Raw genomic sequence first — 17003 nt, forward strand, 5'->3', positions numbered from 1 at the left:
CCATTAATTAAATTATCTGTAGTTTATTATTACTACTGATCACTGTTCACTGGATTTAACACGTGTTTCTTATAATCATTAATTTCTGATATTCATAATCTATGTTCTTATTGGTGACAAATTTATTGATTCTATAATTGGTCATTGGATTAAGTTATTACATAATAAACTGGTGTACGAACCACACTAGTTCCTAGACATATATGAAGTTCTAGTAATACTGACTGGCTGTTTGGCAGCCGTGCGGAGCGGTTCTGTTTACATTCGCTCCTCAGTCTTGCCTGGACGTTTGGCGTGCACACAGCTGGTGGCGTTTTTTTGTGGGCCTCTGGCCTGGCGGGCCGGCGGGATGGCGTTGCCCATGCCGCCTATAAGGCGTGTGGATACGGTTGAGCTGGCCTTCTCTGGTCAGGTGAACTACTCTTTGTTGGAGGTTGCTCTCCTGGATGTGCTGGGTGTCAACCCTGCAGATGTGTGGTGTGCAGCTGGCTGGGGAACATCGGGCCTTGGTTAAGCTGACTGACGCTGTGGTGTACCGGGATGTGGTCGACAAGTATGATGGGCGTACTGTACCTTTGCCTGGCGCGGCGGGTACGGTTACTGTAACGGACTTGTGTGTTCCAGTGACTTTTGTGGTGGTGCGGGGGCTGCCGTTTGAGTTCCCAGAGAGCCTGCTCCGCCGGTTCTTAGGAGGATATGGGAGTGTTCTCGCCTGTCGGGCAAATGTGCTGAAGTCTGGCCGTCTTCGTGGCGTCCTGATGGGTATCCGCACGGTTACCATGAAGCTGAGGAAGGCGATCCCGTCGTCGATGGTGCTGCTGGGGTTCAAGGTGCAGTGCTTTTATGCGGGACAAGAGCGCACATGTTTTCAGTGCGGTATGGCTGGACACCTGGCTGCTGGTTGCCGTAATGGCACCGTTCGGTTGGTCAGTGTCTTCCGAGAAGAGGATTTTCCACCTCTACATGGTCTTGTGGACCTGGGGGATGCTCCTGCCGGGTTGAACCCTCCTCCTGCACCTACCGGTGATGGCGTTGTGGGTGCGGTGTGCCCCACTGGTGCTGACGTGTCGGGTCCGATGTCTGTGAACCCCCCTGGTGTGGGTGGTAGTGCGGTGGTCACGCATGTGGAGGTGCATCCGCCTCCAGTTGCCATAGCCGTCGATGTTGGCGCTTCGGTGGGGCGTGGCCCTGTTTTGTCACCGGTGGAGGATGTCGCGCCAGATTCTGGTGCACTTGGTGTGGAACCCTTGGAAGCAGATGAGTTCTTGGAAGGGGGTCGCCCCTCTCGTCGTCCTTCCACCACTGCTGTCCAGGGTCAACCTGGCTCTCTGACGAAGCGCCGGAAGACGAACAGGAGTGGTCGCTCCGGGGACCGAGGGCCTTCGGTGCGGAGGTTAGAGCCTGATGCGAGTGTCGGTGATGGTGAGGGTGTGACGGTGTCTGTAGTAGACCCGTCGGTGCCGGGTGGTGGAGGGTGTGTTGTGGACCCTCCTGGTGATCTCGTATGTGGGTCCCCTGGGGTACGGGGCCCGGAGTGGGCGGTAGTGGATCCAGGGGACTGTGGCAGTACTGATCGCGGCCTTGTGGTGAAGCTCCGGAAGGACTCTGGCCTCCCCCCCCCTGTGGGGAGTGCGTCTCCGTCGCCTGGGAACCCGGTGGCAGCTGCTACTGCTTCCGTACGCGGGGTGTCGGCCGGACCGGTATGACGGTTTTGTGGTTAGATAGGGTTTATCTCTTTTCCCGATGGATCCTACATTAACGTGTGCTTCGCTGAATGTGAATGGGTTGCGTTCTATGGCTGTGCAATTGGGCCTGGTGTCGATGCTGCGTGAGTGGAGGGTGGATGTGGCTTTTGTGCAGGACGTGGGGTTGTTACATGTGTTGGCTGAGGGGTTTACGGTGGTGTTAAACCCTTCGCGTGGCTTGCGTGGAGGTACGTTGATCCTGCTTTCTAAGCGGGCCCCGATTTCCGTGCTTCACACGGAGATGGACGAAGGTGGTCGGGTGCTGTTAGTTCGGGTCTCCTTTTTGGGGTCTGTGGTCTCTCTCTTGAATGTGTACGCGCCATCTGGGGCGGCGCAGAGGCAGAACCGGGAGGTTTTCTTTTCCCGTGATGTGCTGCATTTTTTGCGGCACGATACGAGGGGGATGATTTTGGGGGGGGATTTTAATTGTATTACATCGCCGCGGGATAGCAATAGTCTTCGTCCAGCGAATATCTCGCCGGCTTTGACTGCTACCTTGAAGAGTTGCGGGTTTCGGGATGCGGCAGTGTTGCAAGGGGGTCCTTTGGAGTACACTTTTCTCTCGCGTGGGGCTTGCTCTCGCCTTGATCGTTTTTACGTGCCTACTGGGGGTGGTTCGGTTTTTTCGTTGCAGACGGTTCCCGTGGGGTTCTCGGACCATTGCATGGTGGTGTTGCAGGTGGGGATTCGCAGCCAGGTGCGGGTTGGCCGTGGCTGGTGGAAACTGAATTGTGGGTTGCTGAAATGCCCTGTTGTGTGTGCCCAGTTCCGGGCCCGGTGGGCTGTTTTGGCCGCTCGGAAGGGGACTTTTCCCTCGGTCCTGGAGTGGTGGGAGTGGGCTAAGGTGGAATGTCGGTCGTTTTTTCGGGTGGTGGCGAAGCGGGAGGCGTCGGGAAGGTTTGGTCTGTTGAGGGTCTTGCAGGCACGGTTATTTCGCCTGTATGGGTTGCTGAATCAGGGTTTAGATAGGTTTCGGGAGATCTCGGTGTGTAAGGATCTCATTTGTGGGCTGAGGGAGGAGATGGCTGAGGGGGTACGTGTGCGGGCTGGGGTGGAGGAACGGTTGTGTGGTGAGAAGCTCTCGCAGTTTTTACTGCGGAGGGAACGGGTGGGGCGTGCCTCTGTTTTGTTGGCAGGTCTTTTTCGGCCGGACGGTTCGGTTGTGTCGGACACGGGGGCGATTTTGCATTATGTGCGTGGTGAATTAGAGTCTTTGTATGGGGTGGTTGCGGGGGATGAGGGGTTGATGGAGTCCTTCCTCCAACGCTGTGCACCGGGGTTGTCGGGTATGGATTGTGTGGGTCTTGTGCGGGAGGTAAGCCCTTCGGAGCTCTGGGGGGTTGTCCGGTCCTTTCGTCGTGGTAAGGTTCCAGGGTCGGATGGGTTTCCGATGGAGTTCTATGTCGAGTTTTGGGATGTTCTTGGTGCCGATTTTTTGGAGGTGGTTCGGTTTTGTCTTCGGAGTTTGTCTCTGTCTGTTTCGCAAAATGATGGTCTTGTGCGGCTTCTTCCGAAGCCGGGGGATTTACGTTTTTTTGCAAATTGGCGGCCTATTACATTGCTAAATGTGGATTACAAGATTATTTCTAAGTTGTTGGCTGGACGTTTGCGCTCGGTTGTGGGGTCGGTGATCTCTTGGGGTCAGTTTTGTGGCGTTCCGGGTAGGTCGTTGGTGCAATGTAATTCCCTTTTTTGGGATTTGCTCCTGTATGTGGAGGAGTCTAGTGTTCCCGCGGCCATGATAAGCCTGGATTGGTCCAAGGCTTTTGATCGCGTGCCGATTGGGTTTGTTTTGCGGGTCCTGGAGAGGTTTGGTTTCCCGCCCCAGTTTGTGGGCTGGATACGGATGTTGTATGCTGGTTGTTGTAGTAGGGTGTGTGTCAATGGGTTCCTTAGTGCTCCCTTCGCTATTCGGCGTTCGGTTCGACAGGGGTGTCCTCTGTCGATGCTTCTATATATTCTGTTTCAGGAGCCTTTTGTTCGCGCAGTGCGTGCTTGTCGTTCAGTTGTCTCGCCGTGTTTGCCGAATGGCTTGTCCCTCAAGATTTGTGGTTATGCGGACGACACAGTCTTGTTTGTTGCCGCTGAGGGTTCTGTGCCTGCTGTTCAGGATTTGGTTTTTCAATTTGAATCGGCTACAGGGGCTTTGGTCAATCGTGGAAAGTCTTGTCTTCTGGGGTTGGGGGGTTGGGCCTCTCGTTTGGTGTGGTCTGGTTCGTGGTTTCCGGTGGTTCAGTCCATTCGGGTTCTGGGGATTACGTGGTTTAGGTCGTATGTGCAGTCTTTGGAGTTTAATTGGGAGGCAGTTTCGCGGGGGGTGGGCGTAGCTGTGGGGATGTTGTCGCAACGGGCCCTGACTATTTACCAGCGGGCGATTGTCGTGTCTTGTAAGGTTTTGTCGCGGGTCTGGTTTGTTGCGCAGTGTTTTCCGTTGGATCGGCGGAAGGCTCGCGCTCTGGAGGGTTTGGTGTATCGTTATGTGTGGTGTGGCCGGTATCATCCGGTTCGTCGATCTACGTTATGTCTTAAGGTGTCAGAAGGTGGAATTGGTATTCCTGATGTCTTTGTGAAGGCGTTGGCTTTGTTTTGGGGGTCGGTGCGGAGGAGTTTGGTGTTAGGGGGTGGGTTAAACTCCTTGGGGTTGTTTTACTGCTCTATGAGGTTTAGTTTTTTGCTTGATCTGGATCGTTGCCAGGAGGTGGCCATGTATACGCCTCCAGTGTATTCGTGGGCGGTTTTGATCCTTCGGGCGCTTTGTCGCTTTCATGGGTTTGTCTCTTTTGGTTGTCGGGAGGTGTATGGGGCGCTTGCCTCTCGGGTGCCTCCCAGGGTTGAAAGTTTGTACCCTTGTTTCGACTGGGGAAATGTGTGGGAGGCGTTGAGTGGGCCGTGTATTGCGCCACGGACGCGTGAGTTGGTTTTTCGATATTTGCATGAGTCTTTGGCTACGAATGCGAGGCTCTTTATGTTGGGTTTGGTCGCCTCTGATGGTTGTGTTCATTGTGGGAGACGTGAGACTCAGTTGCACGTCTTTTATTTTTGTGCGCGGGTTCAGGGTTTGGTTGGGTGGTTGCGGGATGTCATTGCAGCCTTTTGTGGTCCTGGAGTGCAGGTCGACCTATTGCGGTTTTTGTTTTTTTCGTTCCCTCGGGGCTCCAGGCGGGTGCGTAACACGCTCGGGGTGTTGTTAGCGGACTATATTTTTTGTTTATGGGTTGGTAGGATGGAGGGGTATGGGGTGGGGAGGATTTTGGGCTTTTTGAAAGGCCGTCTGTCTTATACTATGTGGTGGTTGCGTCGCTCCTTTCCTAGGGTTTTTGATGCTTGGTTCACGGTCGAGTATGTCCGGGGTGCTGCGTTGGTGTAGGTGGTGGGTTCCTGTGGGTGTGGTTGTGTGTGTGTGTGTGCGTGTTCCTTTGGTTCGGTTCCCTCTGGTGGGTGGGGGTTTGGGGGGGGTCTGTGTTTGTTTGTCTTTGGGGTTTTGTGTGTACTGGGGTTTGCTTGGTTACCTTGTGTGGCAGGATTTTGTTTGTGTGTGGGTGGGTATGGGTGTGTTGTGGTGTTGTGTGGCATGTCTGTCTCTCTCCTGATGTGTCCGGTGTGTGGGTGTTTTTTCTTTCTGCTTGGTGGCTGGCCGTCCTCTGTCTGTGGGGGTCGGGGTTGTGTGCTGGGTGGCTGTGTTTGTTTCGTATGTGTTCCATTGTTATGTGTTTTTGTATGCTTGTGTTTGTCATTTTGTCTTGTTGCCATGTGTTATGTGCTTTTCATTCTGGTTCCTGTTGGCACACCCCATATGGGTGGCATGTGTTGTTTGTTTGTGTGTTTATGTTTTTTTTTTACACTTTTTTCTGTTATCTGTGTCATTTTACTGTGTTATATGTTCCAATATCGGTTTGTACTATACCGATTCCTTTCTTTTTTACTATGTTATTTTACTATGTAATGCTAATGTGTTCTGTTTCCTTTATTTTGTGTAATGTGCTGTGTTTTGCTTTGTTGTATTCCCTTGTTATTTTCCTGCATTTCCTTACTGTGTTGTATTTACAGTGTTATATTGACATGTTTGTTATTGTGTTTATTGACATGTTTGTTATGGTGTGTTGTCTGCTGTTGTGTGGTGTGGCGCATGGTGCGTGTGTTTTGCGTTTGTGTTATTTTTGTATGTGTTTCTTGTATGTGTATTCCTGTTTATACTTTACCCTTGGTTTTATTGTGCTCCTTGAGCGCTTTTGTAATTCCTGACGCTTTTGGCGCGCCCCGTCTGGGTAGTGCTGCTTTTGTTTGTGTGTGTGTGTGTGTTCTTATGTGTTTTCTGTTATTCTTTGTTTACACTTTTGTGTTGGTCTGTGTTACTTGTTATCTGTGTTGTTGTTATTCTATGTTCTTCGTTATTCTGTGCTTTCCTGTTTATATGGTTACTATACGCTGTACTTGCTCTGTTTAAAAAAAAAAAAAAAAAAAAAAAAAAAAAATTAATTAGCTCATAAGTCAGAATGACTAGGCTACTAATCTCACTGTCGACTCAGAATCTTCCTTGATTTTAATGAACAAATCTTTTCAGTTCTCTAATTTTCCACTATCTTAGCTAGTTAGCAAATTAGTTGTACCATCAGTCAGAATGACTACTGCACGGCAGTGCACATTAAATTCAATTTCCTCATTTGATTTTGGGGTGATCGTGGTGCTGCGTGATGTTATTGTCTGGTAACTCAATAGTTACAAGTCACAGTGACCCTAGACAGTGACCTTACTGTAGTGTCATAGTCTCCTTGATCTTAAATGACCCAATAATCCTTTACTGTATAATAATGTAGAATACAACTTATACAATAATGTTATCAGTTCTTCGGAAATTTTTCTGAGTTTGCCTACGATTCAGCAGCTACGTAATACATCATTACATGTCACTGCGACCCTAGTTGTTGAGTTTATTGTGAGCTTTAGAGAGTTCCTGATTACCGATAACTTAATCATTTAATGTTACAATATTTAATACGTGTTTCCACTAGAGCAGTTGTTCAACAATGCAAACGGAAACTACAAGCCTATTATAGCTCTAACGGAGAGAAAATAACTTCTCATCCAATTTAAGTAACCATGATGATACTGTGGTGTGATGTCAAGTAACAAATCATTACAAGTCACTATGACCCAGGACATTCTCATCACAGTGGATTCTCAGTTATTTGAATTGTGTGATTTAAATTCTTAATCGTTGTGTAGGCTATAAATAACATTATTTATCTAGAGTATCTGAGAGTTACAGACTTTGAGACTTAGTAACATAAACATTACAGGTCATTGCGACACCAGTCACCGAGTTTATTGTAAGCTTTTAGTTATTAGCTTTAGGTAATTCATAATAACATGTTCCATTTAACATGAAATCTGCAAGACCTAAGTTTCTTGTATGTCCTTGACAAATACGGGAGATTCGTTATGTGTGTACTAACATACTAATATTAATACCAACTTCGGGATGGGTGTGTCAGTACTCCACATTACACTGCGACCCGATAAATCTCCCCCCGGAGTTATGTTGGAAATTTCCAACACTAATACAACACTGTTGTATTATTATTAATTATTACTAAAATCTACTAATCACTGTAGTAACTAAAATTAACCAACCGTAGAGTTCACATGTACTAATAGTTGTATCTGTACAATAATGCTAGAATTCTTACGTCACCAGACGCCAGTATTGCGTCAGATTCCACCATAATAAACACATCTATATCCAGTGTGTCAGAGAATTGAGTTTGATTCTCTAAAAACAACAGTGTTCTGTGTGATAATTATTTACCGATAACCTGACTCCCAAATAATGCCAAATAGAGCGTTTCTAGTTACAACTGTTATCTTTTAATAAATTTAACGTCACGCGTGAATGCCATGGAGAGAATTAAATTCATCTCCATTGCTCGTTTACCATCGTAAAACGAGCAAATAATAATATTTAACTCCTCTGAATTATAAACCCGCCATTATCAAAGCATTTAGTCGCAACTGCGAAAAATAATATTATTCGCAGTAAATAATTTGTGTAGCAAATGCGAGACGCAGAGCGGGGCAGAGGAGACGCCACCAAGAGCGTGTGGAAGTGTCGACGAGAGAGGAAAGTCGCCACTGTGTGGTGTGAAGAATAGTTGCGGAATTGAGCAACTTGGCTGGTGTCAGTGTCATAGGATACATCGTGGTGAATCGTCAACGAGAATTAACTTGACATTCAGCCCGGAACCTGTTAATTTGTTCCGTGTAGTCCATCGTGACCGGCCAGAGAAGTGCGTCGACATCTAGGCTAGGCTCAACGCCACGTGTTCGCTATTACGACGCTAGATCCTAGGACGTGAGCTTCGGCAAGCTTCAACTTACACAGTGCCCTATTAGCTAAGTACACTTATTCCCTTTTGATGCATCATTAGAGATAGTTTACAGCAGGGTAGCTTGTCACGCCGAGCGTCATAAATAAAACACATGTTAGTATAATTTTCCACTCTCCATTTCCAATTTCTTGAATATAGATATTTAGCAGCCTAATATGTTGCTACGTAATATATCTTGATTTACAGCTTGCGTGTGAAGAATTCCCCGAGCTGTCACTTTCCCGTGTTAATCATCTCCCAGTGTTCCATGATGAGTTCAGGAGATTCCGAGGATGATTCATGACTGATGTCTTGGAAAACGTCTTCAAGCTAAGACCTTCTTCCGTATTCCATTAATTAAATTATCTGTAGTTTATTATTACTACTGATCACTGTTCACTGGATTTAACACGTGTTTCTTATAATCATTAATTTCTGATATTCATAATCTATGTTCTTATTGGTGACAAATTTATTGATTCTATAATTGGTCATTGGATTAAGTTATTACATAATAAACTGGTGTACGAACCACACTAGTTCCTAGACATATATGAAGTTCTAGTAATACCCCCCCAATGTAGGTGTTTGAAGCTTTGATTCAATTAAATTATACAGCCCATTAATTATACAAGTGATTATATTCTCTAGTATTTATCCATAGTTACTGGTTCCTCTAGGAATTTTCTAATGATCACATTTTATTAGTTTCCCTCTTTACTATAAAAGCGGGTGGTCCTTCGTAATTGATTTCATTACATTAATATTTAAATAAATAGAGTCAAGCCCCAAATGTCCCACATCATCCCGCACCTGCTCTCTGGCTAATCATCAGGCAGATGCCCTCTGGCTCATCATCAGGCAGCTGCATTCTTGAGAATCATCAGGCGCCTGTACTCTTGTTCATCATCAGGCAGCTGCACTCAGGCTCATCATCAGGAAACTGCACTTTGGTTCATCATCAGGCAGCTGCACTCTGGCTCATCATCATCAGGCAGCTGCATTCTGGCTCATCATCAGGCAGCTGTACTCTAGTTCATCATCATGCTCCTGCACTCTGGCTCATCATCACGCAGCTGCACTATGTCTCATCATCTGGCAGTTGCACTCTGGGTCATCATCAGGCAGTTGCACTCTGGCTCATCATCCGGCACCTGAACTCTGGCTAATTATCAGGCACCTGAACTCTGGCTAATTATCAGGCAGATGCCCTCTGGCTCATTATCAGGCAGCTGCACTCTGGCTCATCATCAGGCACCTGCACTCTAGTTCATCATCAGGCACCTGCACTCTGGCTCATCATCATCTCGCAGTTGCACTGTGGCTCATCATCAGGAACCTGCACTCTAGGTCATCATCAGGCAGCTGCACTCTGGCTCATCATCAGGCAGCTGCATTCTGGCTCATCATCAGGCAGCTTCATTTTGGCTCATCATCAGGAAGCTGCACTCTGGCTCATCATCCGGCACCTGCACTCTGGCTAATCATCAGGCAGAGGCACTCTGGCTCATCATCACGCAGCTGCACTCTGGCTAATCATCAGGCAGCTGCACTCTGGCTAATCATCTGGCACCTGCACTCTGGCTCATTATCAGGTACCTGCACTCTTGCCCATCATCAGGCAGCTGTACTCTGCCTCATCATCAGTCAGTTGTTCTCTGGATCATCATCAAACAGATGCACCCTGGCTCATCATTTGGCAGCTGCATTCTGGCTCATCATCAGGCACCTGAATTCTTGTTAATCATCAGGCAGCTGCACTCTGGCTCATCATCAGTCAGTTGGTCTCTGGCTCATCATCAGGCAGCTTCATTTTGGCTCATCATCCGGCACCTGCACTCTGGCTAATCATTAGGCAGCTGTACTCTGGCTCATCATCAGGCACCTGCACTCTGGTTCATCATCACGCAGCTGCACTCTGGCTCATCATCATCACACAGCTGCACTCTGGCTCATCATCAGGCAGCTGCATTTTGGCTCATCATCAGGCAGCTTCATTTTGGCTCATCATCAGGCAGCTGTACTCTGGCTCATCATCAGGCAGTTGCACTCTGTATCATCATCAAACAGATGCACTGTGGCTCATCATCAGGCAGCTGCGTTTTGGCTCATCATCTGGTACCTGCACTCCTGTTCATCATCAGGCACCTGCACTCCTGTTCATCATCAGGCAGCTGCACTCTGGTTCATCATCAGGCAGCTGCGTTTTCGCTCATCATCAGGCAGCTGCACTCTGTCTCATCATCAGGCACCTGCACTCCTGTTCATCATCAGGCAGCTGCACTCTGGTTCATCATCAGGCAGCTGCATTCAGGCTCATCATCAGGCAGCTGTACTCTGGTTCATCTTCAAGCTCCTGCACTCTGGCTCATCATCGGCGATCCAGCACCTGCACTCTGGATTATCATCAAACAGGCGCACTCTGGCTCATCATCTGGCAGCTGCATTCTGGCTCATCATCAGGCAGCTGCACTCTAGCTCATCATCAACAGGCAGCTGCATTCTGGTTCATCATCAGGCAGCGTCACTCAGGATCATCATCAGGCACCTGCACTCTGGATCATCATCATCACGCAGCTTTACTGCGGCTCATCATCAGGCCCCTGCACTCCTGTTCTTCATCAGGCACCTTCAGTCTGGCTCATCATCAGACAGCTGGACTCCGGCTCATCATCAGGCAGTTGCACTATGGCTCATTTTCAGGCAGCTGTGCTCTGATTCATCATCAGGCACCTGCACTCTAGCTCATCATCAGGCAGCCGCACTCTTTGCTCATCGTCAGGCAGCTGAACTCAAGATAGCGAGACAAAGGTTCACTGAGCCACGTGCCTCACGTGTGAGGCACGTGAGCCCCGGGAACCGCCGGGTAGGAGGCATGACACTCACCAAGGCGCCGAGGACGTCGTCAGGGACGTTTCTCTCCATGTCACAGAGTGCACGGACGCCCGAGTGCGAGAAGAGGACAGGGGCGCGGGAGGCGGCCAGCACGTCCCGGGTGGTCCGGCTGGAGGAGTGGGACACGTCCACCATCAGCCCCAGGCGGTTCATCTCCCGGATTATCTCCTGCAATGTTAAGGAGAACTGCATGTTAGAGTTGAGGTTAGGTTTGCTGATGGGCTGGTGAGGAGGGGGTGGTGATGATGGGCTGGTGAGGAGGGGGTGGTGATGGCTGGTGAGGAGGGGAAGGTGATGACGGCTGGTGAGGAGGGGGTGGTGATGATGGGCTGGTGAGGAGGGGGTGGTGATGACGGCTGGTGAGGAGGGGGTGGTGATGATGGGCTGGTGAGGAGGGGAAGGTGATGACGGCTGGTGAGGAGGGGGTGGTGATGATGGGCTGGTGAGGAGGGGGTGGTGATGACGGCTGGTGAGGAGGGGGTGGTGATGATGGGCTGGTGAGGAGGGGGTGGTGATGACGGGCTGGTGAGGAGGGGGTGGTGATGACGGGCTGGTGAGGAGAGGGTGGTGATGATGGTGCTGGTGAGGAGGGGGTGGTGATGACGGCTGGTGAAAAGGGGGTGGTGATGATGGGCTGGTGAGGAGGGGAAGGTGATGACAGCTGGTGAGGAGGGGGTGGTGATGATGGGCTGGTGAGGAGGGGGTGGTGATGATGGGCTGGTGAGGAGGGGGTGGTGATGATGGGCTGGTGAGGAGGGGAAGGTGATGACGGCTGGTGAGGAGGGGGTGGTGATGATGGGCTGGTGAGGAGGGGGTGGTGATGACGGCTGGTGAGGAGGGGGTGGTGATGATGGGCTGGTGAGGAGGGGGTGGTGATGACGGGCTGGTGAGGAGGGGGTGGTGATGACGGGCTGGTGAGGAGGGGGTGGTGATGATGGCTGGTGAGGAGGGGGTGGTGATGACGGGCTGGTGAGGAGGGGGTGGTGATGATGGGCCGGTGAGGAGGGGGTGGTGATGACGGCTGGTGAGGAGGGGGTGGTGATGATGGGCTGGTGAGGAGGGGGTGGTGATGACGGGCTGGTGAAGAGGGGGTGGTGATGATGGGCTGGTGAGGAGGGGGTGGTGATGACGGCTGGTGAGGAGGGGGTGGTGATGATGGGCTGGTGAGGAGGGGGTGGTGATGATGGGCTGGTGATGAGGGGGTGGTGATGATGGGCTGGTGATGAGAGGGTGGTGATGACGGCTGGTGATGAGGGGGTGGTGATGACGGCTGGTGAGGAGGGGGTGGTGATGACGGCTGGTGAGGAGGGGGTGGTGATGATGGGCTGGTGAGGAGGGGGTGGTGATGACGAGCTGGTGAGGAGGGGGTTGTGATGACTGGCTGGTGAGGAGGGGGTGGGGATGACGGGCTGGTGAGGAGGGGGGTGGTGATGACGGGCTGGTGAAGAGGGGGTGGTGATGATGGGCCGGTGAGGAGGGGGTGGTGATGATGGGCTGGTGAGGAGGGGGTGGTGATGACGGCTGGTGAGGAGGGGGTGATGATGATGGGCTGGTGAGGAGGGAGTGGTGATGACGGGCTGGTGAGGAGGGGGTGGTGATGATGGGCTGGTGAGGAGGGGGTGGTGATGACGGCTGGTGAGGAGGGGGTGGTGATGATGGGCTGGTGAGGAGGGGGTGGCGATGATGGGCTGGTGATGAGGGGGTGGTGATGATGGGCTGGTGATGAGAGGGTGGTGATGACGACTGGTGATGAGGGGGTGGTGATGACGGCTGGTGAGGAGGGGGTGGTGATGACGGCTGGTGAGGAGGGGGTGGTGATGATGGGCTGGTGAGGAGGGGGTGGTGATGACGAGCTGGTGAGGAGTGGGTGGTGATGACTGGCTGGTGAGGAGGGGGTGGTGATGACGGGCTGGTGAGGAGGGGGGTGGTGATTACAGGCTGGTGAGGAGGGGGTGGTGATGACCGGCTGGTGAGGAGGGGGTGGTGATGACGGGCTGGTGAGGAGGGGGTGGTGATGATGGGCTGGTGATGAGGGGGTGGTGATGACGGCTGGTGAGGAGGGGGTGGTGATGACGGCTGGTGAGGAGGGGGAGGTGATGACGGGCTGATGAGGAGGGGGTGGTGATGACGGGCTGGTGAGGAGGGGGTGGTGATGACGGGCTGGTGAGGAGGGGGTGGTGATGACGGGCTGGTGAGGAGGGGGTGGTGATGACGGGCTGGTGAGGAGGGGGTGGTGATGCTGGGCTGGTGAGGAGGGGGTGGTGATGACGGGCTGGTGAGGAGGGGGTGGTGATGATGGGCTGGTGAGGAGGGGGTGGTGATGACGGCTGGTGAGGAGGGGGTGGTGATGGCGGGCTGGTGAGGAGGGGGTGGTGATGATGGGCTGGTGAGGAGGGGGTGGTGATGATGGGCTGGTGAGGAGGGGGTGGTGATGACGGGCTGGTGAGGAGGGGGTGGTGATGGCGGGCTGGTGAGGAGGGGGTGGTGATGACGGCTGGTGAGGAAGGGGAGGTGATGACGGCTGATGAGGAGCGGGTGGTGATGAAGGGCTGGTGAGGAGGGGGTGGTGATGACGGGCTGGTGAGGAGGGGGAGGTGATGACGGCTGGTGAGGAGGGGGTGGTGATGACGGGCTGGTGAGGAGGGGGTGGTGATGATGGGCTGGTGAGGAGGGGGTGGTGATGATGGGCTGGTGAGGAGGGGTGGTGATGACGGGCTGGTGAGGAGGGGGTGGTGATGCTGGGCTGGTGAGGAGGGGGTGGTGAAGATGGGCTGGTGAGGAGGGGGTGGTGATGCTGGGCTGGTGAGGAGGGGGAGGTGATGATGGGCTGGTGAGGAGGGGGTGGTGATGCTGGGCTGGTGAGGAAGGGGTGGTGATGACGGGCTGGTGAGGAGGGGGAGGTGATGACGGGCTGGTGAGGAGGGGGAGGTGATGACGGGCTGGTGAGGAGGGGGTGGTGATGATGGGCTGGTGAGGAGGGGGAGGTGATGACGGCTGGTGAAGAGTGGGTGGTGATGATGGCTGGTGAGGAGGGGGTGGTGATGATGGGCTGGTGAGGAGGGGGAGGTGATGATGGGCTGGTGAGGAGGGGGTGGTGATGATGGGCTGGTGAGGAGGGGGTGGTGATGATGGGCTGGTGAGGAGGGGTGGTGATGACGGGCTGGTGAGGAGGGGGTGGTGATGCTGGGCTGGTGAGGAGGGGGTGGTGATGATGGGCTGGTGAGGAGGGGGAGGTGATGATGGGCTGGTGAGGAGGGGGTGGTGATGCTGGGCTGGTGAGGAGGGGGTGGTGATGACGGGCTGGTGAGGAGGGGGAGGTGATGACGGGCTGGTGAGGAGGGGGAGGTGATGACGGGCTGGTGAGGAGGGGGTGGTGATGATGGGCTGGTGAGGAGAGGGAGGTGATGACGGCTGGTGAAGAGTGGGTGGTGATGATGGCTGGTGAGGAGGGGGTGGTGATGATGGGCTGGTGAGGAGGGGGAGGTGATGATGGGCTGGTGAGGAGGGGGTGGTGATGATGGGCTGGTGAGGAGTGGGTGGTGATGACGGGCTGGTGAGGAGGGGGTGGTGATGACGGGCTGGTGAGGAGGGGGTGGTGATGACGGGCTGGTGAGGAGGGGGTGGTGATGACGGGCTGGTGAGTAGTGGAAATGGCCCCATAGACCATGCGTTTTGGTTTTTCCCACGCACGGTCTATGGGGCCGGGTTTTTCTGGAATATTTTCCCACGCACGGTCTATGGGGCCGGGCTTTTCTCAAATATTTTCCCAAGCACGGTCTATGGCCCCTGGGTTTTCTGGACTATTTTCCCAAGCACGGTCTATTTCCCCTGGGTTTTCTGGAATATTTTCCCAAGCACGGTCTATGGCCCCTGGGTTTTCTGGAATATTTTCCCACGCACGGTCTATGGGGCCGGGCTTTTCAGGAATATTTTCCCACGCACGGTCTATGGGGCCGGGCTTTTCTCAAATATTTTCCCAGGCACGGTCTATGGGGCCGGGCTTTTCTGGAATATTTTCCCAAGCACGGTCTATGGGGCCGGGCTTTTCTGGAATATTTTCCCAGGCACGGTCTATGGCCCCGGGCTTTTCTGGAATATTTTCCCAAGCACAGTCTATGGGGCCGGGCTTTTCTGGAATATTTTCCCAGGCACGGTCTATGGGGCCGGGCTTTTCTCAAATATTTTCCCAGGCACGGTCTATGGCCCCGGGCTTTTCTCAAATATTTTCCCAGGCACGGTCTATGGGGCCGGGCTTTTCTGGAATATTTTCCCAAGCACGGTCTATGGGACCGGGCTTTTCTGGAATATTTTCCCAAGCACGGTCTATGGGGCCGGGCTTTTCTGGAATATTTTCCCAAGCACGGTCTATGGGGCCGGGCTTTTCTGGAATATTTTCCCAAGCACGGTCTATGGGGCCGGGCTTTTCTGGAATATTTTCCCAAGCACGGTCTATGGCCCCGGGCTTTTCTGGAATATTTTCCCAAGCACGGTCTATGGGGCCGGGCTTTTCTGGAATATTTTCCCACGCACTGTCTATGGGGCCGGGCTTTTCTCAAATATTTTCCCACGCACGGTCTATGGCCTCTGGGTTTTCTGGAATATTTTCCCAAGCACTGTCTATGGCCCCTTGGTTTTCTCGAATATTTTCCCAAGCACGGTCTATGGCCCTGGGCTTTTCTCAAATATTTTCCCAAGCACGGTCTATGGCCCCAGGGTTTTCTGGAATATTTTCCCAAGCACGGTCTACGGCCCCTGGGTTTTCTGGAATATTTTCCCAAGCACGGTCTATGGCTCCTGGGTTTTCTCGAAATAATTTTCATGGCCGGTCATTGGCCCCTGCCATTTTCGCTCAAGGGGATTAAACGGCTGCCTCCAGTCATCCCAAAATTTCGTTAGCTCAGTGACCCTGCACAGGCATGTTAAAGGGGATTAAAAAGCCGGTCATTGGCCCCAGGGTTTTCTCGAATTTTCTTTCATGGCCTGACCCATGCACAGGCATAGCCAATGGTCAATGACGTCATCGGGTAGCCAGTCTTCAATTTGCCTGGGGTAGGATTAAAAAGCCGGTCCCTGGCACACCCAAATTCTGTTACCCCGGTGACCCTGCACAGACATTGCTAATGGTCAATGACGTCACCCCCGTCTTCATCTTCCCTGTATAAGTCTGTTTTCTGTTATAGTGTAATTATTTCCATTTTCAATATTTATAGCAAAGGGGGATTCAAATGCTGCCATCTGTCAAGCCTAATGTGCAATGGCGTTAATCATTATAAGCTCGTTTTTCACAATAAGGTATTACCATACGGTTTCCCATTGACTAAGATCATTTTAACATAAGAAATGAGTTCCACCCTGTTACAGAACCAGTATTTACCCAGGTCATTTTCCTAAATCTAAAAAACATATTTCCAATTTATGTCCATTGTTTCGTGTTTATAGTATTAATAGCCCATTAATATCCCTTTTGCCATGTTTCCCCTATTTCTTCGCCTTTGTAGATAATGCAATTTAAGCTTTGTCAATCTGTCTTCAAGGATTGCTTATTGACCATAGGGAAAATAAAAATGAAAACCCACTATCATCCATTTGTATGAAAACAGTCCCCTGTCAGGCGTAGTGATTTCAATGCAATTTCAGTACTAATCCAATATTACTGTATAAACTAACAGTCCCCTGCCAGGCATGGTGACTTCAATGCGATTTCAGTAGTAATCCAATAATACTGCATAAACGCATAATATACATTTTAATTATCCACAACTGTAATCATTATTCGGTGATAAGTGCAAAAGTATAACAGCAACCCAAATGTCATACCGCAATTTTTGTAGAATCGTACATCTGACAGCATTGTAGGTGAGCTGAACATAAGAATAAAGGTAACTGCAGAAGTTCTATTGGCCCATACGAGGCTCCTATATATCTCCACCCAATCTCATTCATATTCATGTCCACCCTATGCTTAAAACAACCAAGGGATCCACTTAAGGTATTAGTT

General features: G+C 51.5%; 1 protein-coding gene across 1 annotated transcript in view; it reads right to left on the minus strand.

The window, feature by feature from the left end:
- LOC123755128 (dipeptidase 1-like) overlaps positions 1-17003 on the minus strand; it is a 648930-nt gene that overhangs the window by 152787 nt on the left and 479140 nt on the right. The window contains exon 5 of the mRNA XM_069332760.1: positions 10997-11173. Coding sequence (XP_069188861.1) covers positions 10997-11173 — 177 coding nt within the window. The remainder of the gene's footprint in view (positions 1-10996; positions 11174-17003) is intronic.

This window comes from Procambarus clarkii, chromosome 28 (assembly GCF_040958095.1).
Source record: "Procambarus clarkii isolate CNS0578487 chromosome 28, FALCON_Pclarkii_2.0, whole genome shotgun sequence".
Classification (NCBI taxonomy): Eukaryota; Metazoa; Arthropoda; class Malacostraca; order Decapoda; family Cambaridae; genus Procambarus; species Procambarus clarkii.